At 39.9% G+C, this 27,455-nt stretch overlaps 1 protein-coding gene across 1 annotated transcript in view; it reads right to left on the bottom strand.

The window, feature by feature from the left end:
• The window catches only part of LOC144752607 (scavenger receptor cysteine-rich domain-containing protein DMBT1-like), a 1,088,995-nt gene that overhangs the window by 632,625 nt on the left and 428,915 nt on the right, over window positions 1-27,455 (bottom strand). Inside the window, exons 23-24 of the mRNA XM_078640489.1 lie at window positions 6,472-6,504; window positions 848-880 (exon numbers count right to left, since the gene is read on the bottom strand). Of these exons, the coding sequence (XP_078496615.1) occupies window positions 848-880; window positions 6,472-6,504 (66 nt within the window). The remainder of the gene's footprint in view (window positions 1-847; window positions 881-6,471; window positions 6,505-27,455) is intronic.

Raw genomic sequence — 27,455 nt, 5'->3', positions numbered from 1 at the left:
CAACAAAATCAGTTTTATTCATTTATATGTTTGCTTACCTGTTAAGCTCCGTAATCCATACATTACTGCCCCCCACCCCTCCCCTCCCCCTCCACATGTCACCGCCCGGCAGGTACTCCCACTACCGGCCGCAGCTATTCGGGGTGCCGAATTTGTTACAGGGCACATTTTGCAGCTATGCTGCAAAAACGGCCCTCTAACAAAACCGGCCCCCACCAGTGCGGCCCACAGGGGGATTGCCCGGTGCCCGCTACGGCCAGCCCGGCCCTGCAACTGAGCCTTGACTCTCTGCCCTGAGTAAGGGAGAGTACTTTTTGTTTACTCAGCCCTAGGCTGGTGGACTATGAAAACTTTGATGTGGGTTCTGGTGTGACTCACAAGCCCCAAGAGGTTTCATTACCTGGTCCAATACAAAACATAATATTTAATACCAGACTCCTGGGGCACTGGGTGTGGGTTTTCATTTGCAATCGAGGTATATGTTACTCACAGATATTTCCATCTTTCAGAGATGAGGATTAGCTTCCAACCAATTGGTAGGTTGAGGTTGGGTGTGATTTATCCAATAGATTGCATCATCGATAGTGGTGGTCTAAACATAGAAGGGCTGGTGATAATGGGTGGGCTGAACTCTGAAATTTTGGTGACGGGACTGTCCAGAAAGGGCAAGATAATCGAAGTAGGATGGACATATATCTCTGTTAAGTTTGAAGAAGAATGGCATTTTGTTCTACTAACAATGACTCTTCAGATTATTGAAAGCAGGAGAATCTAGGTGGGACTGCTACCACACAGTTCATGCTAAAAAAACAACCGTCAAACGGAATGTACAGGGAAACTGGTATACCTGCGACTGGTGGAACTTGAGTGCTTGGAAAACCTGTGAAAACATTAATAAAAACGTATGTTAGACACAAGCGCCAAGTTTTTATAACTAAAGATAAAATTCTGATCTAAGAACTATGGCTACACCGATGAAATATAAACCAAATATAATTTTAGGTCTAATAGAAATCTACCATATCTTTGATGAACTTTCTATGATGCCTCAACTTAAAGTTTCAATATTTGAAATAGGACGTTCGGAGTTCCAAGAGCAAAGTAAGACACAAGTTGCCAGTAATTTCTCCTCTTACCTCCCTCTTATTCCAGGGACCTGAGCCGTTTCACATACCCTTCTAATAGTGGTCGGCCATTTCAGAACAGTTTAATCTATTGGGAAGAGATAGCTTCCCTCTTTCCTTCCTCTCTGTTCTTGTTTCTTTCTTTCTTTCCACATTCTTCCTTACCATTTTCTTTCTTTCCTCCCTTCCTGTTTTTTTTCTTTCTTTCCTTCCTTCTTTTTTCTTTCCTCCCTTCCTCTTCCTGTCTTCCGTCCTTTCTTTCTTTCACAGTGGCAAGATGCCTGCAGCCAAAGGCAAACTGACTGGCTTTTTTTAAGTTGGGTTAGCCAAGACCATTTGATTTTTCAACAATTATGTGTATAACATAGTTACCTACGGGGGTTTTCAGCCATACGTCATCCATTAGTCTGTGGTTCTGTCATTCACATTTTTCTTCCACCCACTCCAGAATGCACCAAGGGGCAAGGTCCCAGTCTACTTCAGTGATTTGCTGACGTCACTATGAGCTATCGTTTGCTGCCCTTTCACAAGAAGCACATCAACAGTCAAAATAATTCCCTTCAGTGCCAGGGAGCGCTTTGGCAATGTGTGTTTTTTTGAAAAGCAACACAACATTTTTGCCTTTAGCCAATGTTTTTGTTTAACAATTACAGCATGAATGGCAGTGTCAAAAGAACACACCGGTCAGCACCTCCGTACTGTTTACTAAAAGTCTAATGTAAGGATCCGTCTGTGGGCGTGCTCAATGTATAACACTGTGCCACTCACCCAATGTTGCTTTGTGTGGAGAAAACTTTTCTGCATTCACGTAATAACAATTTCTTGATTACAGAGCACAACTGCTATTCAGTTTCACAACTGACCTTGTTGTCAGTTATTTTAATAAACATGAACACCATTCAGTCTATACAATAAGGACAGTAAAAATCCATGTACAAAAGAACAAGAAAACATGTATATTCCTGATTGTGTTGACACAGAGTGATGCAGACAGCCGACATGTGTTTTGTTGTATAGACGACTTTTTCAAGGCTGTTCAATGAAAGAATGTACAATACAACACTCAATGTTATGCTAAAGATATTCCAATGCATGATGCAGTATCTCCACATCATAGTTTCCAGACAAAGAACCTGTGAGATTTTACAAAGCCAGCTATAGCACATTGTATGAACAAAAGATCCAAGATGTGTTGACAAGAGTGTGAAAAGCAAATAATATCCATTCAACCAAATCCAAATAAAGATCAACACAATCAAGAATATACTTTTTTTTGTTCTTTTGTACATGGATGAGTACTGTCCCTATTGTATACACTGAATGGTGTTCTTGTTTATTAAAATGACTGACAACAAGGTCAGTTGTGAAACTGAATAGGCGTTGTGCCCTGTAATCAATAAATTGTTATTAAATGTTTTGTTTAGATTGATGAAAGCCTGGCAGTTTCCTGAACAATAATATTTTGCAAAAACCATGACCAAATAAGACAAGAATTTATAACAGCTGGCAGAAAATACCAGACCAATTGTCTTTGCCAGTGGTTGTTTTGTAGTTCTTGTTGCTCCATGTTAGACCTACCATCCTAAGGGTGGCCTTCCCCCAAACATTTTGCCTGCTTACCTCCTCTTTTTGCTGACTCTTTTTGTAGGCCTTAAGACTCTAGGCACATTAGCACAGCTGGCCGGTGATGAAGTGCATGTGCTTCTCACCTAAAACATGGTAACTTTGGCGTATACACAATTGACATAATTAGTTTGCTTGTAAGTCCTTTGTAAAGTGGTGCACCATATACCCATGGCCTGTAAATTAAATGCTACCAGTGGGCCTGCAGCACCGATTGTGTCACCCATTCAAGTAGCCTTTCAAACCTGCTTCAGGCCTCCAATTACAGGGCCTGTGTGTGCAGTTTACCGCCATTTTGACTTGGCATTTAACCCCTTCGATGCTTGTGACGGAACCGTTCCGTCATCAGTCACGGCTGAGCTGTGCTGATGACGGAACGGTTCCGTCACGACCGCACCCTGTTCTGGAATGTCCAGCACAGGGGCGGAATCGGCGCCGCACGGAAGCGGTTAAAACTACTTGTCAAGCCTTAAACTCCCCTTTAATTGCACATGTTAGCTCTGCGGTAGGTCCTAGGTAGCCCATAGGGCAGGGTGCTGTGTAAGTAAAAGGTAGGACATGTACTTTTAAGTTTTAAATGTTGTGGTAACAACAAATACCCAAATTCGTTTTCCACTTCTGTCAGGCCTACTCCTATCATAGGTTAACATTAGGATTTCCTTAAAACACGTTTAAGCTGTAATTCATGATTGGACAGGAGTAGCAGCATCATGTTTTATATCTTTGGAATGGTAATGATAAAATCTATTTACTGGTAAAGTCGAATTTAACATTACTATTTTAGAAATGCCACTTTTAGAAAGTGGATATTTCTCTGCTCTTACCGCTCTGTGTGCCTGCAGTCTGCCTCCAATACACATCTGGGGTGGGTGACAGCTACACTTTGTGCATTCTCTCTAGCCAGCCACAAACACAGGAAGATTAGGTGTGTCTGCATACTCATCTGCATTCTTATGGCTTTTTCTGAGCTGGAAGGGAGGGGGGTAGCTGACATTAACATCTGAATAGGCAGTGTCCGGTTTCCCACACAAAGGAATGATTACCCTCTACTAATAGTCTGGAGTCAGGGCTACGAAGAAAAGACCTAAGTGCACTTCAAAGACACTTCTTTGAAGTTGCCCCCACTTCAAAGGCACAACTGGGTCTAAGTAGAGGGCCTCTGACTCTGCCAGGAGAAAAGACTGCTATGCTACAAGGATTTCCACTTTGCATGACTGCTACTCTGCAAGAAGTGTTTTTCTGCTTTGCTGTGCTTCCCTGAAAATCTCTGCACTGCTGAGGATAAGGATTGGACCATCTCACTTGAACCCAGAGTGACTCCAAGGGCTTGCAGCCTGTTCTGAAGTCTCAGGGTCATCAAAAACTTCCTTCTACCATTCAACAGCACCTGGACTCTGCCATCTGTGAGTCTTGTCCTGCCAGGTGGTGGCAATCTATCCCTGGGCTCTTGAAAGGTGATTTCTGATGTGCTGATCCATCAGAACCGATGCATCCAGGACTTTCCACTGATTGGAACCAATGTAACTCCCTTGGAGAAGTGTGGCTCAATGGTTAGAGCAGGCAGACCTTGATGCAGAGCTCTGGCCAGTAACCAGGGTTCGATTCCCGCCTCGGCGGGTCTCCGGCTCATTAATTCCCCTTACTGGATATTCTCGCCTCAGTGCCTGTTCTGATCATGGGTCCCATGCTGCAACTCTGGGCAATAGCTTGTTTAGTCTCCACAATGGCCCCAAAAGCGCTGGGATGCCTGGCTGCACCTGGGGGGTGCCCAGGAGTGGACATTTCCCAGGAAAGCCAGGAAGGGTTCCTAAGCGGTATACGGACAGCGCCGGGACACTTCCGGTGGAGGTAGCTGTGCGCTTTACAAATTCCGACATTGACATTTACATTTTCGATGCTGACGTGGCTGCCACTCGACAACATCACTTCGACGGACCGTTCAGATTGACGCCCACAGACTGCGCAGCTCAGTGACGCATTACCTACATCGTAAAGGGGTTTGTCGATGAAGCCTTCATGGGCAGATCAGAACCAACACATCGCATGCATCAATGGGATCAACGACAATGAATCGCCTACCGTGCTCCTCACATCGAGTCTTCAACGCTTCATCCATCAAAGGTACTTTTTCAGTGGGACCTCCGTGTGTCCTGTAGACCTCCATCGGTCAGCCTGAACTTTGGCTTTACCTTGGTTTAGTGCAACCAGATGTCCCCTGTTGGCACTTTATGATTCTCAGCACTATAATTTCTTTTAATCACAACTCCTGTTCTACTTTAGGGATTTTTGTCCCTTTGGTCTTGTTTTACTCATACTAATATAATGTATTTGAATTTTCAATGTGTCAGAGTGTGTGTTTTGCACAAATACTTTACACATTGCCCTTATAGATAAGCCTTACTGCTCTGTGCCAAGCTACCAGAGGGTGAGCGCAGGTTATCCTATAGTGTGTATCTAGCTTTCCCTGACTAGAGTGGTGATTCTGGCTTGTACAATGTGCCTACTCTATCAACCTGAAACGCCATTTCTAGCACTCCTAAGCTGAGGACTTGACCTAACTATAGTATATTGGAACTCCTTTTTACAGGGGTGACTGCATGTCTAGGTCAGGGCTTCAACTGTTCCTGAATATTATTTGTGGTGTTCGTCTTTCTTCCACTAGTCCCAACTTCAAGAGCCCTACTGGATGTCATTGGTAAATCCGTACAGTTTAGTCCGACTGCTACAAGGATGAATAAGTTATAACCATATGTCTGATGTTACACAGAGGTGGGATATATTCAACCAAACTGCCTGATGTGTGGGCTTTAAAAATATTTTAATGTGTAATGTGGATGTCTGGATAGATTACTGGCAGCTAAAAAGAAGTTTGCCATCACTAAAAAAATAGTCTCTGTTACTTCCAAGCAAGTACTGTTTAAACATGAGGTCAAATGACATCTCAAGGTCTTTTGATATAAGTGGAGGAGATGAGGCATCATCGAACCCTAGCTGGGATAAGATGAAAGCAGCTCATTGCTTTGAGAGATTCTGGAATATATAAAAGTGTGCTAGGATTGCTAGGACATAAATATTGACTTGTCACATTTTGGCTTGAAGTGGCAACTGAGCTTTGCCAGTTTGCTCCGAGTGAGTCTGGGAGCTGAGGACCATCAAAGAACGGTGAGAGCCTTTAGGTCAATGTCTTCCCACCTGTGGTTTATCCTCTGGTGCGGCTCAAAAATCTCCAAAAAAAGAGTTTTTTTACCAAGTCAAAAAGCAATTGCAAATGCCCCCCTCTGAAAAGTCTGTGTAGTTAAAAATCTAGGTATACATTGGTCCCAAATAGTTATATTTGAGCTGAGGATTGACATCCACCAAAGATTGTGCCTTCTGGTTCGATTTTATTCACCAAAAATTGCCTCACCTGTTGGTGTGGTCTAAATTAAGAGATGGTTGGGATGATAAATTGGGCATATTCTGAAACTGATGGAGTTGCACTCAGTGTAGAGAGGACAGGATTAGTAGTCAGAGCTTAGGCTGAAGTAGGATGGATATGTGACAAATTCTGACTTTGGAGAAAAATATGCTTTAGTCCTGCTACTGAAGTTGATGAATTCAAGGTAGACGAGCTGGATCTAAGAATGACTGCTGGCACAGAGTTCAGCTAAAAAGGCTTCTGCCAAACTGAATTTACAGACAGCACAAAGGATGGCGAAGCATTACAACACTACTGGCTGAATACCTGTAACAAGTGGTGCTCTGGTACTTGAAGAACCTGTGAAAACACAGAAATAGTTTGAGTTAGAACCAAATGCCAGGTTTCTAGAACTCATATTCAGACCTATGACACTCAAGCAGAGTCTAAACTGAGTTGTAAGTGCAATTAGAAATCTACCCCAAAACACAATGCAGATACCTCGATGAATGTTCTATAATGATTTAATGTAATGTGTGATTATTTGAAATAGGAGTTCAAATATTCACCAGTAGTGTAAGACCATAGGTATCAGTCCTCCCCATACACCCCTCCCATCCCAGGGAATTCAGCCTTTTTATGTACCAGTCTAATAGTGGGTTGTCATCTCAGAAAATGGTAATATACTGGGCAGAGATAGTTTAATTTCAAACATTACATAGGTTTGAAACTTATCATTTGTCTCACCCAGTGCCCAGCACCAGGAAATAAGTTCCCACTGGCTGCTTCAGCTGAATCAGTCACAGTAATCACATTCTTTAAGGCCACATTGGATCACTGAGTTCCAGCAGCCACCAGTGGTCTAACATTAAACCATATGTGTTTTGTTCCACATCTAGAGTGTTTGTAGCCAAACAGATCATCACTTTTGGAGATGGTCAAAAAGCAATTACCAGTGTAAGAGTGAGAAAGAATTCACTAATGGGCTACTACAAGTGAATGTCAAAGAGTATAATCTTATTTTTAATAAACTTTATTTCGGTCAACATGACCTCAAAAGTACAATCACAATACATACAAATACGTTTAAAATTACATCAGCAGTTAATTGCATTTAATTTACAAAAGATGAGGAAAACAATGATGGACATTATTGGTGCACATGTAAAATAAATGAATTCCATGCGCCGTTTATAAAGCCTACAGTTCAAATTGATTCACAGAGAGAAGGTGAAAAAATAAAGTATATACTCTTATTGCTCCCTAGATACAAGAGGAATTTAATAACCTATAATTTCCAGAATTGATGTTGCCATCTACCATAACATGATCAACAGTTGAGCATTAAGGCCACAAAAAGAAAAGTATGCAAAAACACGAAAATACTAAATTCAACGAACGCAATATCACTTTAAGTTCACATAACCACAGCAGAATGGGTGTTCTCTAAAATCAACTTACCGGCTGCAGGGTTGAAATCCCTACTGCGGCTAGCATGCATATGCATATTGTGTATCATTTTGCTTGTCTCCAAGCATGTGCACTACATGCTTTTGTTGTTACACAACAGCTCAACTGAGTACTTTTGCAGTATAAGGAGTTCACCAAAAGGAGAAATTCATTTCATATGGGTGACTGCTTCTCCATGTCAAGTCATGAGATGATGAATTGTTCATTGTATCAGATTTATAGTTATGGGATATCCGTCTTTTAACACGAACCATGTAAAACATTGATTGAGACTATTTGAGGGGGATGAGAACCCATTCCAAAAAAAAATCAGGATGAACCACTTAAGTCACTAAATAAACTTGCGTATAACCCTCTGGTAGCTTGGCACTCAGCAGTCAGGCTTAACTTGGAGACAATGTTTAAAGTATGTATGAAGTACCCAATTAGTAATAATGAGAAAACTCAACACAAGAAAATTCCCAAACCAATTTTGGAAAAATAGAGAATTCTTTAATAAATAAAATAACACCAAAACAACACAAATCCAATAAGCAGAAATGGGGATATGATTTTTTACATTTCTATTTAAAAATGCTCGAGATGCCAACTGTAGTAATCTGGTCACGAAATACCAGGGCAGAGTAAAAGTTAAGGTGGGCCACAATGAAATGCCACGTGTCCTAAGAGACCAAGTTTGTACCGGTGGAAAGCTCATCTTTGGGCTTTGAACCCTCTATGGAGAAAAAGTGGTCGTCAACTAGTTGTCTGTACGCAAGTTGCAACCTAGTTCTGAAGCAGAGCTCGATGACGGCAGGCTGCTGAAGAGTGTGGGGTCGCAGTGCAGATATCGTAAAGGAGAGAAAGCTCAGTGGACGCAAAGTCTGAATTTCATGCTTCTGGAGGCTTTGATGTTAATTGGATTCTGCTCTTTGTCAGTCCTGATGAAGTCCTCTGCATTCAAACCTAGAATTTTTTCTGGAAATATGCATGCTGAGATCACCTCTGGAAGCTTGTTGTGTTCTTGTAACTCAAACAGAAAGTCAGCCAACTGACCCTTGAAGTCACTTCTATGGTCCTGGGTTCAAGGCAAGCAGGTCTGATCTTCTTTCAGATTCTTCAGACAGCAGGACAGTCCTTTTCATTTTTCACAAGGCCAGGTGTTTTCGGAGAAGAGGTCTATGAGTTCCACTTTAATGCCTTGTACCAGCCTGTGGGATGGGCAGGCCTTTATCAATCCCTAAGCCAGTTCTAGTCAGTTCCTCCACTCTCACTGGGTTTGGTGCCGGTCTGCCTAGACAGACAAAAGATAGGCAGGCCTAGGTGTGAGGTTCATCTGCCAATGACAGGACAAATATCATTTGAGGCTCAGGAAGGGGCTGAGCAAAGACCCCAGGCCATTCTGTCGAGGGAGAAGACCACTCCTCACACTCAGAGCCCTTTGTCCACTGTCTTGGAGCAGTACAAAACTCTCTACAGAGGAGCCATCAGTGGTTAGGTGCCAACTGGACACTGGTGTGAACGCCTTTTTGTTTAGGCAGGAAAATGACAACTTTCTAAGAGTGTCAGCTCCAAAATAGCATTACAAAATACATTGTAACCATTACGTTGGATTTTAAATTACTATTAAAATGAGTCCTTGACCATTTTTCTACCAATTCCCAAACTGAATTTAGGACTTACTAAAGGTGATACTGTAAACCAGTGTCGACCTATGGGAAAGCAAACTTTGCAACTGAGAAAAACGACTTTGGGGTTTTTTCATTTCATTGACACGTAAGACATTAAATATTCATGCCCCTTGGGTGCCGGCTCTCCCAACGCACAGCTCCTTAGCTCAGGCAGTGCTCTGCCCGTGCCTCTGCCTGTAAGCAACTGTGGTTCACGTCCCAAACACAACTGGACTGCCCTGGCCTCTGTCTTTGCCAGCTGCTATTTTTCCTTAAATGTTATTTCCTTTTCTTCTTTAATTTAAATGTTCTTTCCTTCTGAATTTGTCAGAATTTCTTAGTTTACCGACACTCTTGAGGCTCTAGTCAGTCTTCCACTGAATTACTTCCCCCTCTGCTGCCCCCGCGGTTTCTCCAACTCCCGTGTTTTTCCCCATTCCTGCCTCTCGCCTCCCAGCTGTTCCGTCCCGACCTCTACTCAATAAAGGCCGCTATGCGGCCATGTCACCGGCACGCCAAAGGCAAGACCGTCCGCACCCATCCACGACCTGACCGTGATCAGCACCAGGAACCCTGGTTCTCCGACCTACCAATGCTACAGTGCAATGGCTCTCCACGTACTCGCCGACAGCAAGACCAACAACTGCAAGCTCTCCTCACAGCTTAACACCCACAGTCCTTTCACCTGCCGAAATTGACACCACTCCTTCAACACTGCCAAAACCCAGGACCCACCTCCGCCGACCACCAACACCCCCACCGCAGCCCAAACCCTGCAATGCCTTCTCCTCAATGCTCGCTCCCTCCACAGACACACCACGGAAATCTGGGAGCTCCTTGACAGCAACACTCCCAACATCACCTTCCTCACCAAAACCTGGACAAGCGCCACCTCGTGACCTGACATTGCAATTGCCCTCCCTGTAGGATACAAAATCACCCGGAAGGACTGCCCACACCACCACAGAGGAGGCATTGCCGTCGTCCACAAGGCCAACCTCCACCTGAGCACCTACACCTCCACCAGCTACATTCTGCTGGGTGACCTCAACTTCCACCTCAACAGCCGCCAAGACCCCAACTCCACCTCCCTCTTGGAAAACCTCCACATCATCAGACTCAATCAGATTGTACCAGGACCAACTCACTCAGCAGGACGCACCCTCAACCCTATCTTCACAGCAAGAACAGCATCCTCAACCCCTCTTAATCAGCCTTCAGGAAGAACCACAGCACAGAGACCGCCCTCATCACCATGACTGACGACATCCGCTCTCTCCTCAACAGAGGAGAGACAGTGACCCTCTTCCTCCTAGAACTCTCTGCGGCCTTCCACACAGTCTCACATCGCACCCTAGAAAGCAGCCTCCACATGCAGGAATCTGGAACAAATCCCTCAACTGGATCTGCTCATTCCTCTCCGTCAGAACACAGCGGGTCAGGCTCCCTCCCTTTATCTCGGAGCCCACGCCAACATCCTGTGGAGTCCTCCAAGGATCCTCCATCAACCCCACCCTGTTCAACATCTAAATGGCCCCTCTGCCTGCCATCGTCAGAACCTAAGGACTCAACTTCATATCCTAGGTAGACGACACACAACTCTTCCTCTCACTATACAACGAACCCAACATTGCGAAAAATCACAAAACACTAATTTCAAGATGAAATGGAATCAGTCGCCAGGTGGATGAAGTAAAGCTGCCTACAATTGAACACAGACAAAACCGAAGTACTCTTCATAGGCCCACATCCGGATGCCTGGAACAACACCTGGTGGCCCCTGCCCTCTGGAACCCACCACCACGCCATAAGAGCGAATATTTTATTGCATCTGCTTAATGGACATCACGTCCACTAAATTTAGAGATGTTCGCAGATCCCACAGACATCTCTTTCAATTAACAAAAACTGCCATTGTGGTGGTTCCTGTCAATATAGGAAACGTTTGACAGATGTTGCCATCAACCATGATGGTGGCCTGTTAAACGGTTTTTTGTTTTTAAAAACATACCCCCAAACTGGGAGTTTATGTTTTTTTACCAAAAACTAATGAGCCGTATAATCTGAGGTTTATCCCAGGGTGTTTTGGGTTAATTATATTATTTTTTACTGTCCTTTACTGCCATGATGTTCCTGGTAAAAGTAGGCAGGAAAAAAAGCATTACACCATCAATCCCAAATAGGGCAGATGGTGTAATATCCTTCCTTCAATGGCTCGTACTCCTTCAGACTGATGTTGGCAGGAAGGATACTCAAACGCATTTGCAATGGCCCTGAGATAGCAAGCAAAGGCAAATCAAAAGAGAAAACTAGAAGCCTGGAACGAGTGTGGAAAATAGTTCAAGTTGAAATTAAAGTTAGTTCAGGGAAAGCTGGTGACATCTGAAAGTGGTGGGGTGTAAAAGTTTGAGATTAGTTTCCTGTGACAAGCGAGTGTAGCGAGCAAGACCAACCATTCCAGAAGGCTCACCACTGGGAATTTTTGAAAAATGAATGGGCAAATGGTGCATTTTCAAGAAGATCCAAGAAAGCAAGAAAATGTATAAAAGTGTAATAATGACATTAATAAAGAGATTTCATATGAAAATTAAGTAAGTAGCTACTTATTCGTTCTAACCTGAGAACTTCATAACAGACTTTGAGATAACAATGCAGTGAGTACCTTAGAGATTTATTTATTGATATACCTTTACAAACTAAATCTACTGAGGAAATATAAGTTATTGTGATTTGTTGAACTAGACACGAGACAGCAAGGAATAAACATTAAAAGGAAGTGGTTATGTGACGTTAAAATGCATGCATGCCGTTCCAACGTCAAACTTTACCCCGACTTGCTGTTGGGGGAGTGATGGAAGTTGGAATAGTTTAATTTTCTATTCCAACTCCAGTGTGTGCAACAGTAGGGAAGGTGTTGGAGTTAAATCCAACACCTGTTACCCACTGCTACCCACCTTTTTCATTGCAACGGCCTGCAGAGCAAATGCATGCATTGTAACCGTTGCAGTGTAAAGGCTGTTTCCTAAAGGAAGTAGGCACTCCACAAGTGTTAGCAAATCTGAAAATAGAATGTTAATTGTTGTAACTAGCACTTCACAGGAATGAACAGCAGTAATTGTGCCATGTGTTACTGCAATACTTAAATCCTAAAGCTTTAGATATTGCAAAAACGATTATTTACCACATGATGAAACATCATGCTATCACTCCTAGTAGTTCCTGTGCTACAAAAATAACATTCTAGTTTTAGATCATCCATAATTGCTTCCAAGTAACAATCCACTCCTTAACATACCTGCTAACTACTCCCTGCTTCAAAGGCAAGTCGGGCCTCCTGGGATTTCCTAACTCAAAGATTACATTACACTAAAACAGAGTTCAGCCTGAGGCAATACCCACAGTGCTATCTTATGAAATCTGTTACCAAGCCCTGTGTTTTAGTTTCTGTCCTAACAAATGGCTTGAATTTTATTGTTTGCATTTGATAGTACCTGCTTTCAGCAAACCAGTTTGTGTATGCTGAAAGTGCAAGCCATTTGTCATTCTATAAAGACAGTACAAAGGGCTGAGGGCTCAGGAGTCAGACTTACTGTAAACTGTTGATGATGGAAATCAATGACAACCTGAGAGAGAGACGCGTCACCTGGTGCTGCAATTGGTACTGGTGACGGTGATACTGGGGTGAAGACAAAGTTGGGTCATTTATAGAAGGTTCTTGAATAGAGAGTGGGCCTGACTGCAACTAGCAAAACAAGCATTGACAAAGCCAATAGATCATGGCAGCGGCCGAGCTCTAGGCTTTTGGGGTTGTTAATGTGAATGTTTTTAGCCATAACTAACTAACAAACTATTAATCTTACTTTGTCATGTTTTGTATTGCTTTTGGCCATGCATAAAGGTGACATATAAACTGTTAAATAAAATAGTCTACTGATTTTGATTGTGCTTTATTCAATAAGACCCATAGTTATGAATAGGCTAAATACAGGAAGCCATTTCACATGTATAAATTCATAAGCACGCCTCAAGTAAAAGCTTCATGGGTCACAACTGATTTATGACCGTACCACTATTTTATAAGCCCTTCTAACAAGTAGATGCTTCTCTTTGAAGCTGGGATTTAATTCCCCCATTAAATTGCATTGGAGCAGAGGTAGTTTTATGAGGACGAAAGTTAACAATCAGTTTGGCGGAACAAAAACAATCTTTCATCCCACAAAAAAAGTGTTTAAGTATGGTCACATGTTCGTTTGCAAGCCACTGAGAGTCAGCTTGTGCAGCCACAGTCACCGTTAGGTACAGCTTCCTGTGTCTGTCTTCAGTTCCCCAGGCAGTCCCCATACTCCCCACCCCTAAGATAAGTGCCAGAGCAGGGTTATTACAGTGCCGAATACAGAGCATGCCACCACAGTGTCAACAGCACCCGCGAGATTGCAAATAGTCAAAAGAACAATATTACCAGTTGTAAAACACCTTCTGGTTCAGCTTGCTTGTACACTTTTATGTTACGTTCTAAGAGTCAGCTAGAAAAGAAAATCATACCTGTTTTGTTTCCCCTCAACATACAACAGCCACCACATTCATCCACACAAATGCACTTTCGCGGCATGTCTTTCATCCGGGTTAGAGAACAAGACTCCCGAGCTGCAAAACTGGCAGTTGATAGTGCTTGCACTTTCGCAGGATAAGGTGTCATGACCTCATCCGAATAAACAGGGCTAGAGAATGTTAACTTTGTCTTATGGAGCTCACATTTCTCTGCATGCAAATTTAAACCGGCATCAGTAAGCAACTAACACCCTTCAGTGAGAGCTTTGTCATGCTCCTTCTGTGTAGCTCCAAAAAACAATATGACATTGCTGTAATTGAAAGCATTCATGACAGCCTGTATGATATGTTGAATGGCATCTTGGAATAGCTCTGCAGCTGATGACACATCAAAACTTAGCCTCATTAACAGAACAGACCAACATTTGTAGAAAAGGTTGTAATGTACCTGCACTTCTCCTCGAGTTCCAACTGATGATATCATTTATTCAGATCCAGGCAAGAGAATACCTTTTCCCCATTAAATTGTGTTATCATGTCGGCAATGTGCGGAACTGGAAGTAGTTCTCCTTCAGTGGCTTAAGTCAGGGCTCTGGAGACAGTTTGTTATATTTCTCCTCAGGAATAAAATTTATGGATGCACCGCTCTCAATAATGAAAGGTATTGAAGAACCATTGACCTTTAGTGTAATCTTCCGACAAGGTTTCAATGACTTTGCAGCCTTGTCATGTCGGTTTCTCCTGGGCCAATGTTTTTCCTCACAGGCATCCAGTTCAACATATGCATGCTTCTCTGAGGTGAACATGGACTCGGCACGCCCATCCTCTTCACTTTCACTTGATATTGACACGGAAGAACTATTTGACAAAGATTTAAATGTCTATCAACTTTGATTGGTGTTGATTTGCCTTAGCTGATGTGGTCACTTGGACTTCTGGGCATGGATTGAACTTCGCTTCTGGAACATTCGAGCCACCATATGGTCTTTGCACCGTGATGCAACTACTTTTTATTTTGCCTTGTACACCTTCACAAAATAGTTCTCTGTTACACAGCTTTTGCAGACTTGCCCAATGGCTGGACATTTACCTTCATTTTGAAATGGAAATCCACACCTGAAACACAAATTCTTTTTCTGTCGAGAATTCACTTTCTCCCTCTGCTTTGTGCTTTGCCTTATTTCTCACATTCACGACTGACTCATTCTGGGCACCTCAGGCCTCTATGTCAGCAGCTTCTTCATCTGCACATTCTTCAGTTCTGGCAGCCAAGACAACTCTCTCCAGTTTCTTTCAGCATTTGTCATCTGAACGAATCTGAAAAGCATCAGTCAATCACTCTTAGGCGTATAACTTACTTATCATTAAATTAATTGAACTTAAGGTATTTGACGTGTGTATCCAGTCCCTCAACAAATTTGCTGATGGTTTTGCTGTTTTATGTTTTTCTTGACTGAAGATGTATCTTTCATAATCTACATTTGACACTGGATTGAATTTGAGGTTCAAAGCTGGTTTGAATTGATTGTATGTAATTTCATCAGCTGTCTGCATTTTCTTTATGACTTCTTTCACACCTTCACCAGCAAGATTCTTAAAGTACTTGATAATTTTCTTGTTATCTGCTTCTTCAGTCGCGACAATTATATCATCAAATGTCTCTATCTAGGCAGTCCCTCTGTCACTAATATTCAACTTTTTGTCAGTATCCAATGGCGCTGGTGGTTTCAAGAAGGCGGCAGCATTGTAACCATTTGTGTAACTCACTGACGTGGAGAGCACAGCTCTCTCCTCTGTTGTGTAGTGATCTTTTTCATGCAAACCCCACCTGAGATCTTGCAACAAGCTGGCCTTTGGATCATCTTTGATAATGCCAGGAAACAGGACCTCCTTCTCTGTCTCCACTGGAGAAGCAAATGGTCACAATTCCAATCCCCGCTCTAGGTGAATCTGCCTCTAGTGTTGTCACTCAGTATGAATATGTGGCTTTGATCTGCGTAGTGGTGATGTACCTCTTTGCGCGGTCTCTCAGCAGGTTCTCAGCCATTGATGTGCAGACTTTTCACTGATGCTTTCATTAGCATCAAACGCTTTTCACAGTACCGGGGTTGTGCTTTGACTACACATATACCAAATGTTGATTTCGCACCTCGACGGAGGCACACGTGGCCACACGTGGCCGTACAAGCAATTTGCTGGATCACAGCAAACTCTCTGTGAGAGCACTGTTGATCTTCGGGTTAATTATCCCCTATTTCATCACCAGCTGTAGCATCCTATCCAGACGGTGTACTCGCCATTGACTACGCTTCGTACAACACCTCTTTATTCCTTTGTGTGTAACAGCGAACTCAACATTCTAAACCTGCATTCAATTCACTATGCTCTAACGCTTATGTCACAGACCTAAAGAATCAATCAGGAGTCACAAAGCTCCAGTCATTGGGAAACAACCTTTACAATGCAGTCTTACATCACCCTACCTTTACATAGCATTCATTACATCACAACCTCCTTTACATCGCATGTCATTACAACGCAGCCATTACATTGCATGTCACTGCAACGCATGTCATTACATTGCTTGGCACTACAACGCAGGCATTACATTGCAAGTCATTACAATACATACCATTACAACACATAGTACCCTTACACTATTCGACACTTACCCTACTGTTGCACTTACTGGAGTTAGAATAGTAATTTTGACCCCTACACCATCCAACACTAACCCTACTGTTGCACTCACTGAAGTTAGAATAGTATTGTTTACCCCTATACTATCCAACACTTACCTTAAATGCAATGTAATGGTATGCATTGTAATGGTATGCGTTGTAAAGGTATCATGCGATGTAATGGAATGCGTTGTAAAGATAGTTTCTGAAAATGCGAAGTAATGGCATGCTATGTAAAAGAATGCATTGTAAAGGATGTTGCGATGTAAAAACTGCATTGTAAAGGCATGTATTGTAAATGTATGCGTTGTAACGTCGTACATTCCCAGTCATTACATGCTCACACAACACTATGCAAGTTAGGGAAAATGCACAAAGCAGAAAGATGGAAGAAGAGAAAGAAGGAAAAACTGTCACAAAGGAAGAATGCAGTAATCCGCAAGAGTGAGATAAAGGGACAGGGAGTGTCTGTCAGTGGATTAAAGAAGCATTAGGTGGATTTAAGACTAATCACTCTTGGTATTCTGTGTGCCAACCTTTTATTGTACCACCCACCGGTTTCTGAGAAAAGGGTCGGACTAGCACACTATATTTTTCAAATTAAGCACTGTGCAGATATTTCGGTGTAAATCATTTCATTTCAATAAAAATGTGGGATATAGTTAGATCTTAAGCCAATCAGGCATCGGTTAGCACTTGGTACACGAACTGCACATACTTACTGCACCCCACACCATCAAACTTATGCAAAGTCTATTTCATATCAAATAAATTATAAATTACCTTAGAAACGGGCAGGAGCCCTTAATGTAAACTATCCCAAAGTAAATTTCCAATATGACCATTACAACGGCTTATGTCGCTGTCCTTCTTCTAGATTTTATCCCTCCCTAATTTGAATGCATCAAAGTGAGTTTGTTGTGCTTTGCTTTTACTAAGGTTGGTGCAGTTAAGGGCAGTAAATTAGTAAAAAACAAAGTTTGCTATATTTAAATATCTTACCATTAACTCTAGATGCGTGCATATTCAGTTGCCTTTTGTGTTATTGACAAAATATATACAAAGGGTCAGCACCCTTTAGACATACTGCACTTGATCCAGCGGGCTATAGAAAATATATCATAAACTACGCTACCCAACTTCATAACCTATAAACAAAATTCTATACTAAACATGGACCCATTTATGAACCTGATATATTTTGGGCCTACTGAATCAGGTGGTCAGAATAAATCTATATACACATTATCTACACAATATATACATTTTTATACATTTGCAGAAAGAATATTGTCATTAGAATAAAACTCAACCATTTAAACGACCACCATAGGCGACGTGATCTAGCTAATGGTAACCTATACTTCTAAATAACCAAGACCAGCTTGTTTGTCAAAAGTAAGATTTTATTTTCTAAATTATGGTATATAAGTTGTAAGTTTTATAATTAAATTTTATTAGCATTAAAGCAAGCATGATAGTAAGAAATAAGAAAAATACAGTTTAAGCAATTGAATCAATTTAAAGAAATTATATAAAGTTTAGCATTTCTAAAACCTATTTCCCTAACTGAGCTAAATAGACAGAAATTAAAGTAAAGTTCTTTGAGGATTCTTACGTGCTCCACGCAAAGTCCAGCAGCACATCACCCTCATCGGAAAGTCAGAAAGCAGCAGCCAGCCCAACCCTAAGGGCATGACTTTTTATACCTTTCTACGCTAACTAAACTAGCGAAGGAAAATTTTCAGAAATACTCGACGTCCCATTGGCTGAGAGTGACAAGTGACATGTCACCCGATTCTTAAAAAGTTCCACAAAATCATGTCTTACAAAGACCATTGTCTCTTCCACGTGAAGCCAGAGGCTTCCTGCGATTGCAACTTTGTTTTAAGTCATCTTCGCAGCTTCCATAGTCTTACAGTGCAACTTCCGCGGATGCCAAGTTAAGGACTGACAAAAAGTTCACTTTCGACCTTGGCCATGTCCGACAGAATGATGTCAGCTCATCAGTTCTTGCTTTGTGAATGCAGCTTCAATAAACGTTTTAATTCAGAATGGGCGTCTAGTGACTTTCTGCAGAAATTCAGATCAGCTTTTATTTTGCGGCTCAAATAGCTAGGCCTCAAAAGCAGGCAACTTATGATTTCTAGTATAAAACAAACACAAGAAAAGTATTAATGTAAGAAATAAAGTATATTCTGTATCCACCCCATGGTTTACTAAATAATTAACCCACCCGATTAATCAAAATGTTACCTAGCCATTGCAAACAAATAAAGCAGCGTTTATATTTACCAGTCTCCGTTTTTCTATGAGACCCATATGCACCTAGAATAGTAGAAATGACATCACACAGACAAGAAAAAGCAAAACAAGCACATGCTTATTTTAAGTATGCAGCAGTTAGTAATGACAAAAACGAAAACAATAAATTATTTTATTATTTTGCACGAACAAAAAGATGCAACATTTATGCACGTTTATGAGCACACATGTTAGTCCCCCCACGTGTAAAGTTTAATCTAGGTTGTATTAGCACGACATATCACAAATCATTAATAATTTTATTCATGTTATGGAAATGTGACTTTGCGAGTTTAAACAAAATTTTGTTTTCTATCTCGCTCCATCAACTCCCTCATCTGGTGATTAACAAATCACCACACCAGCACTCAAAATTTTGGAAAATTTAATTTATAAGAAATCGATTCAAATTCATTGTATTAGTAAACCTAAAAGTCTGTTTCAGCATAATCCTTGCAATTAACATGACGCTCTCTATGTAACTCCTGCAACTCAATCTCCCTTTCCTCTTCTTTTCTGAGTTTATAGATTCTCTTCTTTTCTCTTAAATGCTTCTTTCTTTTATGCAACAGACAACCTACTTTAGTCAAAATAAAAATGAATATAATTATAATCAAAGGTGCCAGAATCTTGCCAAGAATTGAACTTCCGATATTATGAAACCAGTTTTTAATTGCTTGAAACCTATTTGAAAGTTTCCCAGTAAAATCTTCTTCTTCTAAAGGAATTATTTCAGAATGCATTTGTGTAATATTCTTAATATACATTTCAATATTTTTACTTTCATCCGGTATATATGTACAGCAATGTTGGACATGTAAAATGCCACAGACTCCTCCCTCCTTTGCTAGGAGTATGTCTAAAGCAAGACGGTCTTGAATTACCATGGATCTAATTGCAATAACTTCAACATTCACTAATTGAAATCCATCAGCAGTGTCAGTTGATAATCTATCAACTATAGTGGACAATTTTCTGATTCTCCCTGCATTTAGGGTTATACCAACAAAAGGTATTACAGCTTGAAAAATATCTCCCAGAACTTCAGTAAAAGTTTCTCTTTTAGCTCTATTTACATAATTATGAATTTTAAATAATCCTTCTGAATCTCTGTCAACATGAAACACTTTAGGAAAAACAATTCCCACATAACAAGTTCCATACCAATGGTCTGGAAGGTTGTAGTAGGCTTTGTCACCACAAACAAAATAAATTCCAGGAAAGATAGGATCTTTTCCACCTTTAAATCCCCAACCTCCCATAATCTGATAAGTATCTTCACAGTTGCTTGCACCTACAAAATAATTATCAAAAAGTGTGTTATCTCTTCTAATACAAAGCTTTCCACTAACAGGCTTGTCTATGTGAATTGCAATATTTTCAAGCATTTTGCCATTTAGTTTCTCATCCTCTTTTTGCCAGAATGATGACTTAGTCTGCTTGACTAATTCATTTCTCTTATAAATTGCTCTTCTCTCCTCAACCATATTCAGAAATTTCTTCCCTTCAGCACTTAATTTACATGTTAGATTATTCTTGTAAGCATACTCATAAGTGAGTTCGTTAGTAACAAGGAAATATTCTCTCAATTGTTTAGCTTTCTTATGCTTATTTAAAGCATTATCAATCTTGACATTAGCAAAAATCTCATCATAATTTGAATAGTAATATTCTAAACGACCAGTTTGATAAAATAAACTAGTTAATACACTACATGTAACAGCATAAGTGAGAGGAAGCATATTATATGTTACTCCCTCAGAAACAGAAGCGGGCAACTTAACGCATACATAACAATCCTTTGCATCCATTACCTTTACATATTCACTCAAAAGCTTTGTGAAAGTATTGCTTGAAAAATCACCTATTGATTTATCTTGATGAATGTTAGGCTGATGATCAATTACTTTTGCAGATGCACTATGTTTAGTTTGGCTAACCAGAGCTTTGCTTGTTAAATTAACTTTGTGTAATTCTCTATTCATTTCTAAAGGTATAATCACAGCTAGTACCAACCAGAGCAGAACTAAAATGAGCAGACACACCAGAGTCATCTTACAGCATCTTTTAAAAACAGAGCATTTTGAAGTGCTCTCCTTAATGTAAGGCATTCTCAGGTTAGTTTTAGCCTCAAAAATAAAATTAAAAAATAAAAATAAATTTTAAAATTTATATACACCCCCCTTTTAAAATATTTTTTTTTTTTATAACCCTAAACAAGATTTCTTCGACCTTATGTCATACATAAGTTTTCTTCTATTAGACAGTTTTCTTCGACCTTGTGTCAACTAACAGGATTTCTTCAGCCTTATGCCAATTTAATAAATCTGTACTTCAATCATTGTCACTAATTTCTTGGATTTCGTTTTCTTCTTCACTACTATCATATATGTCTATAACAGGTGGAATTACTAAGTAAGTCCACTCAGGAGACTTGTATTTCTGGTTTGGTCTAATTATTCTCTTCCCTTTTCTTGATATCACCTCTATTTTCCTTCCAACTCCAACCTCTTTTCCAGGACTCTTTTGACTACTGATTTCTTCAACTTGTTCTATTGGCTTTTTGATCAATCTGACTCTCAATCTTCCACCAGGCCAGTAGTCTGCTTTTCTCACGTACTTTTTCTTTGGTTCAGAATTATTCGATTCTGATTTCCAAGTCCTTTTCTTTCTGTTTTCACTTCCACCTTCCACGTCACTTTCCTCAGTTTCGTAGTCTGAAATTTCAATTGACTCAGGAACTTCTCTATATGGCAATTTCACTCCTTCAGGAACTTCACTTTGTCTTCCATCACTGGTACTCGGTAATTCGTTCTCCTCCTCTTCCTCAATTACCTCTAGCTTCCCAGATTTCGGATTTTTGTTCCTTACTTCAGAGCTTGTTCTCTGCCTTTCGATACTCTCCTGGTCTGAAACTTCTTTCGGTTCAGCTTCTCTGTCTTCAATATAGACAACCGAATCCTCAGTTATCTTTCCTTTTAGCAGATTCTCTTCACCTTCAGAATCTATTTCAATTATTTCTAAGTCTTTTCTTGTCAGATTTCCATTCACTGGCACAGTTTCCAGATGTCGATCTTCAGAATCTGGAATTACTTCACCTTCTGTTCTGTCTTCTGCTTCAGAATCAGAGTCATCTGTGGTATCACTTTCAACATCAGAACTCTCAGGAGTTGGTATTGGAATAGTATGACTTGGATGAATCCAACGCTTCAATCCTCTGCACTTTACAGCATTAGTAGTGATCAAGATTACCTGCCTAGGTTTCTGCCATCTAGGAGATAGACAATTCCTCCTCCGATGTACTTTCGTTCTGACCCAGTCTCCAGGTCTCAGATCATGTGTCAAAACTTTGTCATTTGATTGTGCTTCAGTTCCCACCTGATTAGACACAGAAGTTACCATATCAGATAACCTTTTACAGTAATCCAAAATTGCACTGTCATTTATGCTCAACAGTTTACCTACAGGTACAAAAGCTTGCCTCATAACTCTTCCCATCAAAATTTCATGAGGACTCAAACCTGTCTTTTTATCTGGTGTACTTCTTATTGACATCAAAACAAGTGGAAGAGCATCAGTCCACTTAACTCCTGTCTCTAGACACATTTTTCCAATTCTGTTTTTGATAGTTCCATTTATTTGTTCAACTACACCTGATGCCTCTGGTCTGTATGCACAGTGTATTTTCTGCTCAATACTCATAGCTTCGCAAATTAATTTCAACAGTTTGTTATCAAAATGACTTCCTCCATCACTCTCAATAGTGACTGGAAAACCGTACCTTGGGATGATTTCTCTGAGCATTAGTTTTGCTACTGTAATTGAATCACAATGTCGTGTAGGAAAAGCCTCTACCCACCTTGAGAACAAGCATACAATTACAAGTACATATTTCAAACAGTTGTGTAAGGGCATTTCAATGAAATCTATTTGTAACCTGGTGAAGGGACCACCCTCTCGACCAATTATTCCTGTCCCCACCACTGATTTTCTGTTTGGATTCATTTGTTGGCATGATAAACACCTTTGACAAAAAGATTCTGCAATGGTTCTAAATTTGGTATTGAACCATGTTTCTTTAAACAGTCTGACCATAGAATCTCTTCCTAAATGTGCAGGACCATGATATAATCTGGCCATGTCAGAAATCATGCAATTTGGTAAAACTACTCTCCCATCTTTGTAAACCCACACTCCATCTTCATCACGTTGTCTACAATCTGATCTTAACCACTGGTCTTTTTCTTCATCATCTGCTTCGTTTTGTAAATCTCTAATCTCATTCCATGTTTCTACAATAGTTGTTAGCATTAATGAATTTGAATCAGTTTCTGTACTTCTATTCCGATTGTAAGAATAATTTTTCCTTGCGCAGTACTTTGCTGTTTCATCTGCGAAGGCATTTCCTTTGGAAATATAATCAGTTCCTCTAGTGTGCGCTGCACACTTGACTATGGCAATTTCTTTTGGCAATTGTATTGCTTCAATTAATCTTCTAATGAAAACTGCATTTTTAATTGGTGACCCTGTTGATGTCATGTATCCTCTCTGTGACCAGAGTTGTCCATAATCATGCACAACTCCGTACCCATACTGACTATCAGTAATGATGGTAACTCTTATATCCTTTGATACTTCACATGCACGAATTAAAGCAATCAATTCAGCTACTTGAGCTGAACGAACTCCTTCAAGACATGATGCTTCTTTAATGTTTTCAACTGTACAAACTGAGTATGAAGCTTTCAAGACACCACCTTCGGATCTTAAGCATGAGCCATCTACAAAGTAGACAAAATCCGATTCAGGCAAAGGTCTGTCTTTGATGTCTTTTCTTGGTTTTGTGCAGAATTCCATGACATCTAAACATTCATGTTCTGTCTCAATGTCATTAACGATTTCAGAATCAGGCAGTAATGTAGAAGGATTCAGATTCAAACATCTTGAAATCGAAACATTATCTGCTCCTAGTATGATTTTCTCATACTTTGTCAATCTGCTACTTGTTAAATGTTGAGTCTTACCTCTTGTCAGTAATATTTCAACTGAATGAGGCACAAAAACTTTGACAGGAAATCCCATAATGATTCCTTCACTTTGTTCAAGGCTGATACTTGTAGCTGCAACTGCTTTTAAACAACCTGGTAATGCTTTTGCAATTGGATCAAGAACTGCAGAGAAATATGCAATAGGTTTCTTTATGTTTCCATGTCTCTGAATTAACACAGATAATGCACATCCTTCTCTCTCACTGCAATACAGTTCAAAATCTTTCTCATAATTTGGCATACCCAAAGCAGGAGCTTGGCATAAGCTCTTTTTCAAGTTTTCAAAAGATTCCATCTCAACATCACTGAGAATAATTGGATCTTTTACATCTGATTTGGTCAGTCTTTGTAGTGGTTTTGCAATTACTGAAAATCCACTTATCCATTGTCGACAGTAACCTACCATTCCTAGGAACATTCTGACCTGTCTTTGTGTTCTTGGCGGTAACATTGCTTGAATCATTTTTATTCTCTCTATTGTTACTTGTCTTTTTCCCTTTGCAATTCTGTGACCAAGATATTTCACTTCCTGTTTGCAAAACTGTAGTTTTGCTGGGGACACTTTATGTCCTTCTTCTGCAAGGCGATTTAACAGAATTATTGTGTCTGTTACACAATTTTCTCTTGTCTTAGCAGCTATTAACAAATCATCAATATACTGCACCAACGTAGACCTACCTGGTAAGTCTAAATCTTCTAATGATCTTTTTAACAGTTCGTTAAAGATTGAAGGACTTTCTGTATAGCCCTGAGGGATTCTTGTCCATCCAAGGGTCTTACCTTGGAATCTGAAAGCAAAGATTTCATAACTGTCTGGGTGTAGAGGAACAGTAAAGAATGCATTGCAAAGGTCAATGACTGTGTACCATTCAGCATCATATGGAATCTGAAATAGAATCACTGCTGGATTTGGAACCACAGGACAACATGGAATAACAATTTGATTAACCTTTCTCAAATCTTGTACGATCCTAAATGTTCCGTTAGCCTTTTTAACTCCCATAATTGGTGAATTACAAGAGCTACTCTTCATTTCTTCCAATACACCTTGTTTGATTAATTTTTCAATTACAGGTGTAATACCTTCAATTGTCTCTGTTTTCATTTTATATTGTGGAGTGTTTGGAAATTCTATTCCCTGCTTCAATGCAATTTTAACAGGATCTACGTTTTTCATCAAACCCATCTCATTCCCAGTAAAATCCCATATTTCAGATTTCACTGTTTCTTTTAGCTCTTCAGGTAAATCTTTTTCTTCAAATGCAGGAAACAATTTTGTTTCTTCTGCTTCCATCATCATCATTGTCATTCTGTACAAACCATCTTCTTCCATTGTTTGTAATTCAACTCCTTCAGGAGAACAATATATTCTGCAATTCATTTTACATAGGATGTCTCTACCTAATAGATTTACTGGACTACTATTACAAACCACAAATCTGTGTTTGTCTCTGTAATTTCCAATTTCAACTGGTACTGGATCAGTTAAGTCTGTTTTAATTTGCTGATTACTTACTCCCACAACTTGGATGGTATCCCCAGAGAGAGGTAGGTTTTCAATTTCCACTGATCTAACAGTAGAACGGGTAGCACCAGTGTCCACTAGAAAAGTGATGTCTACATCATTAACTTTCCCGTTTACATAAGGACCAGACTGGTCAACCTCAAGAGTGGCTCCAACAACACACTCTTCCTCCTCTCTCGGGCACCGTCAGCAATAATCATCAGAATCACTGTCTTGGCTTTCTGTTAATAAAAATTGTTGTGAAGCATTTTGCATTTGAACCCTTTGCTGCTTTTGCTGTTTTTGTGGTTTTATTACCTGTTCACATCCCTGAAATCCCACGTTTGGATTATATTTTTGAACTCCCCCACAATTCGGAAAAGGTGGTTGTGGCAACTGGTCCTGACGATTATTCACCTGTTGTTGTTGCTGTTGTTGTAATTGTCGCTGAATATTAAATTCATTTAACCCCTGTTGCATCTGTAGCTGTTGCTGCACGTTAACACCATTCTGCATCTGTGGATTCAATAAGGGATTCTTTAAGTTTCTAGGAGGATGAGGACACTCGTCCCTCCAATGTCCAATTTCGCCACAATTAAAACAAGGTAATCTTTGTTTCAGCTCTTCTATTTTTGGGCTAAATTTCTTTTGGAAATTATTACCTTTAAACTTTCCTTGTATCTGGTTCGTATTTCCAGTTTGAACAAAATTAGTGTTCTTATTTCCCATGCTGGCAATCTGTTGCTCAGCCACTTTTACCTGTGCCCACATGGCTTTCTCTTTTAGCTTCTTCTGTTTTACTTCTAATTCATCGCTACAATATTTTGCTTTTCTCAGAATATCATCAATAGATAGTGCTTGCCATCCGACAATACTAGTTCTGATCATTTCTCCAATTTCAGGCTTTAGTCCATAAACAAATCTATAGATAAAATGACTCATGTCTTTCTCATCTAATTTTTCATAACCACTGTATTGTTTAAAGATTAACAGTAGCCTTTCATAAAAAGAATGAACTGATTCTTTTGTTTCCTGCTCTGTTCTTTCTATTTTAACCCAATCAACTTCTTTGGGTGGAATTTTGTTTTTCATCCAAACAATTACTTTCTCGTAAAAATCCATTACAAGTGGATTTGGGGCACCTGTTTCTTTAATTCGCTCAGGTTCTGTTTTTGGCCAACTAATAGATATTTTACATTCTGTCCAAAGATCAGATGGAACAACAATGTCAAAAAATCCATCCAAATCAATCCACAGAACTTTTGACACTTTGATAAATCTATCGACTTGCCTGTACCACTCAACAGGTTTCTCTCTTAATTTAGGAAAATCATTTGTGAATAACAGAATGTCTTGTCTCGACCATGGGACATGAACATATCCTCCACCTGCAACTTCTCTCATTGGAAATTGTTTTGACATTCTTTCTAATCTTTCATCTTCCTTCCTTTTAGTCCATTTCACTCTCCATTTGTTCAATTCTCCTAGCTTTTTGATATAGACAATTAAATCTTTAATGTGAACTATTCTTCCCATTGAGTTCAAACTCTCAATGTCGCTTTCTGAGAAATCTAATCTGTAATGTTTTGCAAAATTCTTTTGTTTACTCACATCGATTTCAAGTTCTGCAGCTAGATCCTCTAATTGATCATATTTATTTTTCGTTTTCCATTGAATACTTTTGCAAATGAATAATAGTTCATCATCCCGATAGTAATTTAAACTATCTGGGCCAATTGTTCCAATTATTAATTCTTCAATATTCGCTTTTAATTTGGCCACATCAAGTTTTGGTGTGGTTACCCTGACTTCAGGACTTCCTACATCTGACATAGCACCCATTGGTGTTTTTGGAGATAAATCCTCATTGAAAGTTAAATCAGGCATTCTCGATCTAGAAGTGTTTAATTCAGTCAAGTCTGAATAAAATTTTTCAGCAGGCTTTTGAATTTCTGTATTTAAAGGAATAGTTAATCCAGTTTTGTTTGTATTTCTTTGATCAAATACAGGTTGAACAGGACCTATTGTTACTGGAACTGTGACAGCTTCCATGCCTTTTGTCATTCTTTTAATTAATTCTTCTTTAGACCTTAAATATTCATTATAA

This window comes from Lissotriton helveticus, chromosome 5_1, assembly GCF_964261635.1.
Source record: "Lissotriton helveticus chromosome 5_1, aLisHel1.1, whole genome shotgun sequence".
NCBI classification, from domain to species: domain Eukaryota; kingdom Metazoa; phylum Chordata; class Amphibia; order Caudata; family Salamandridae; genus Lissotriton; species Lissotriton helveticus.
Note: the sequence above shows the minus strand (reverse complement) of the source record. Positions and strands in the feature narration are given on the sequence as shown.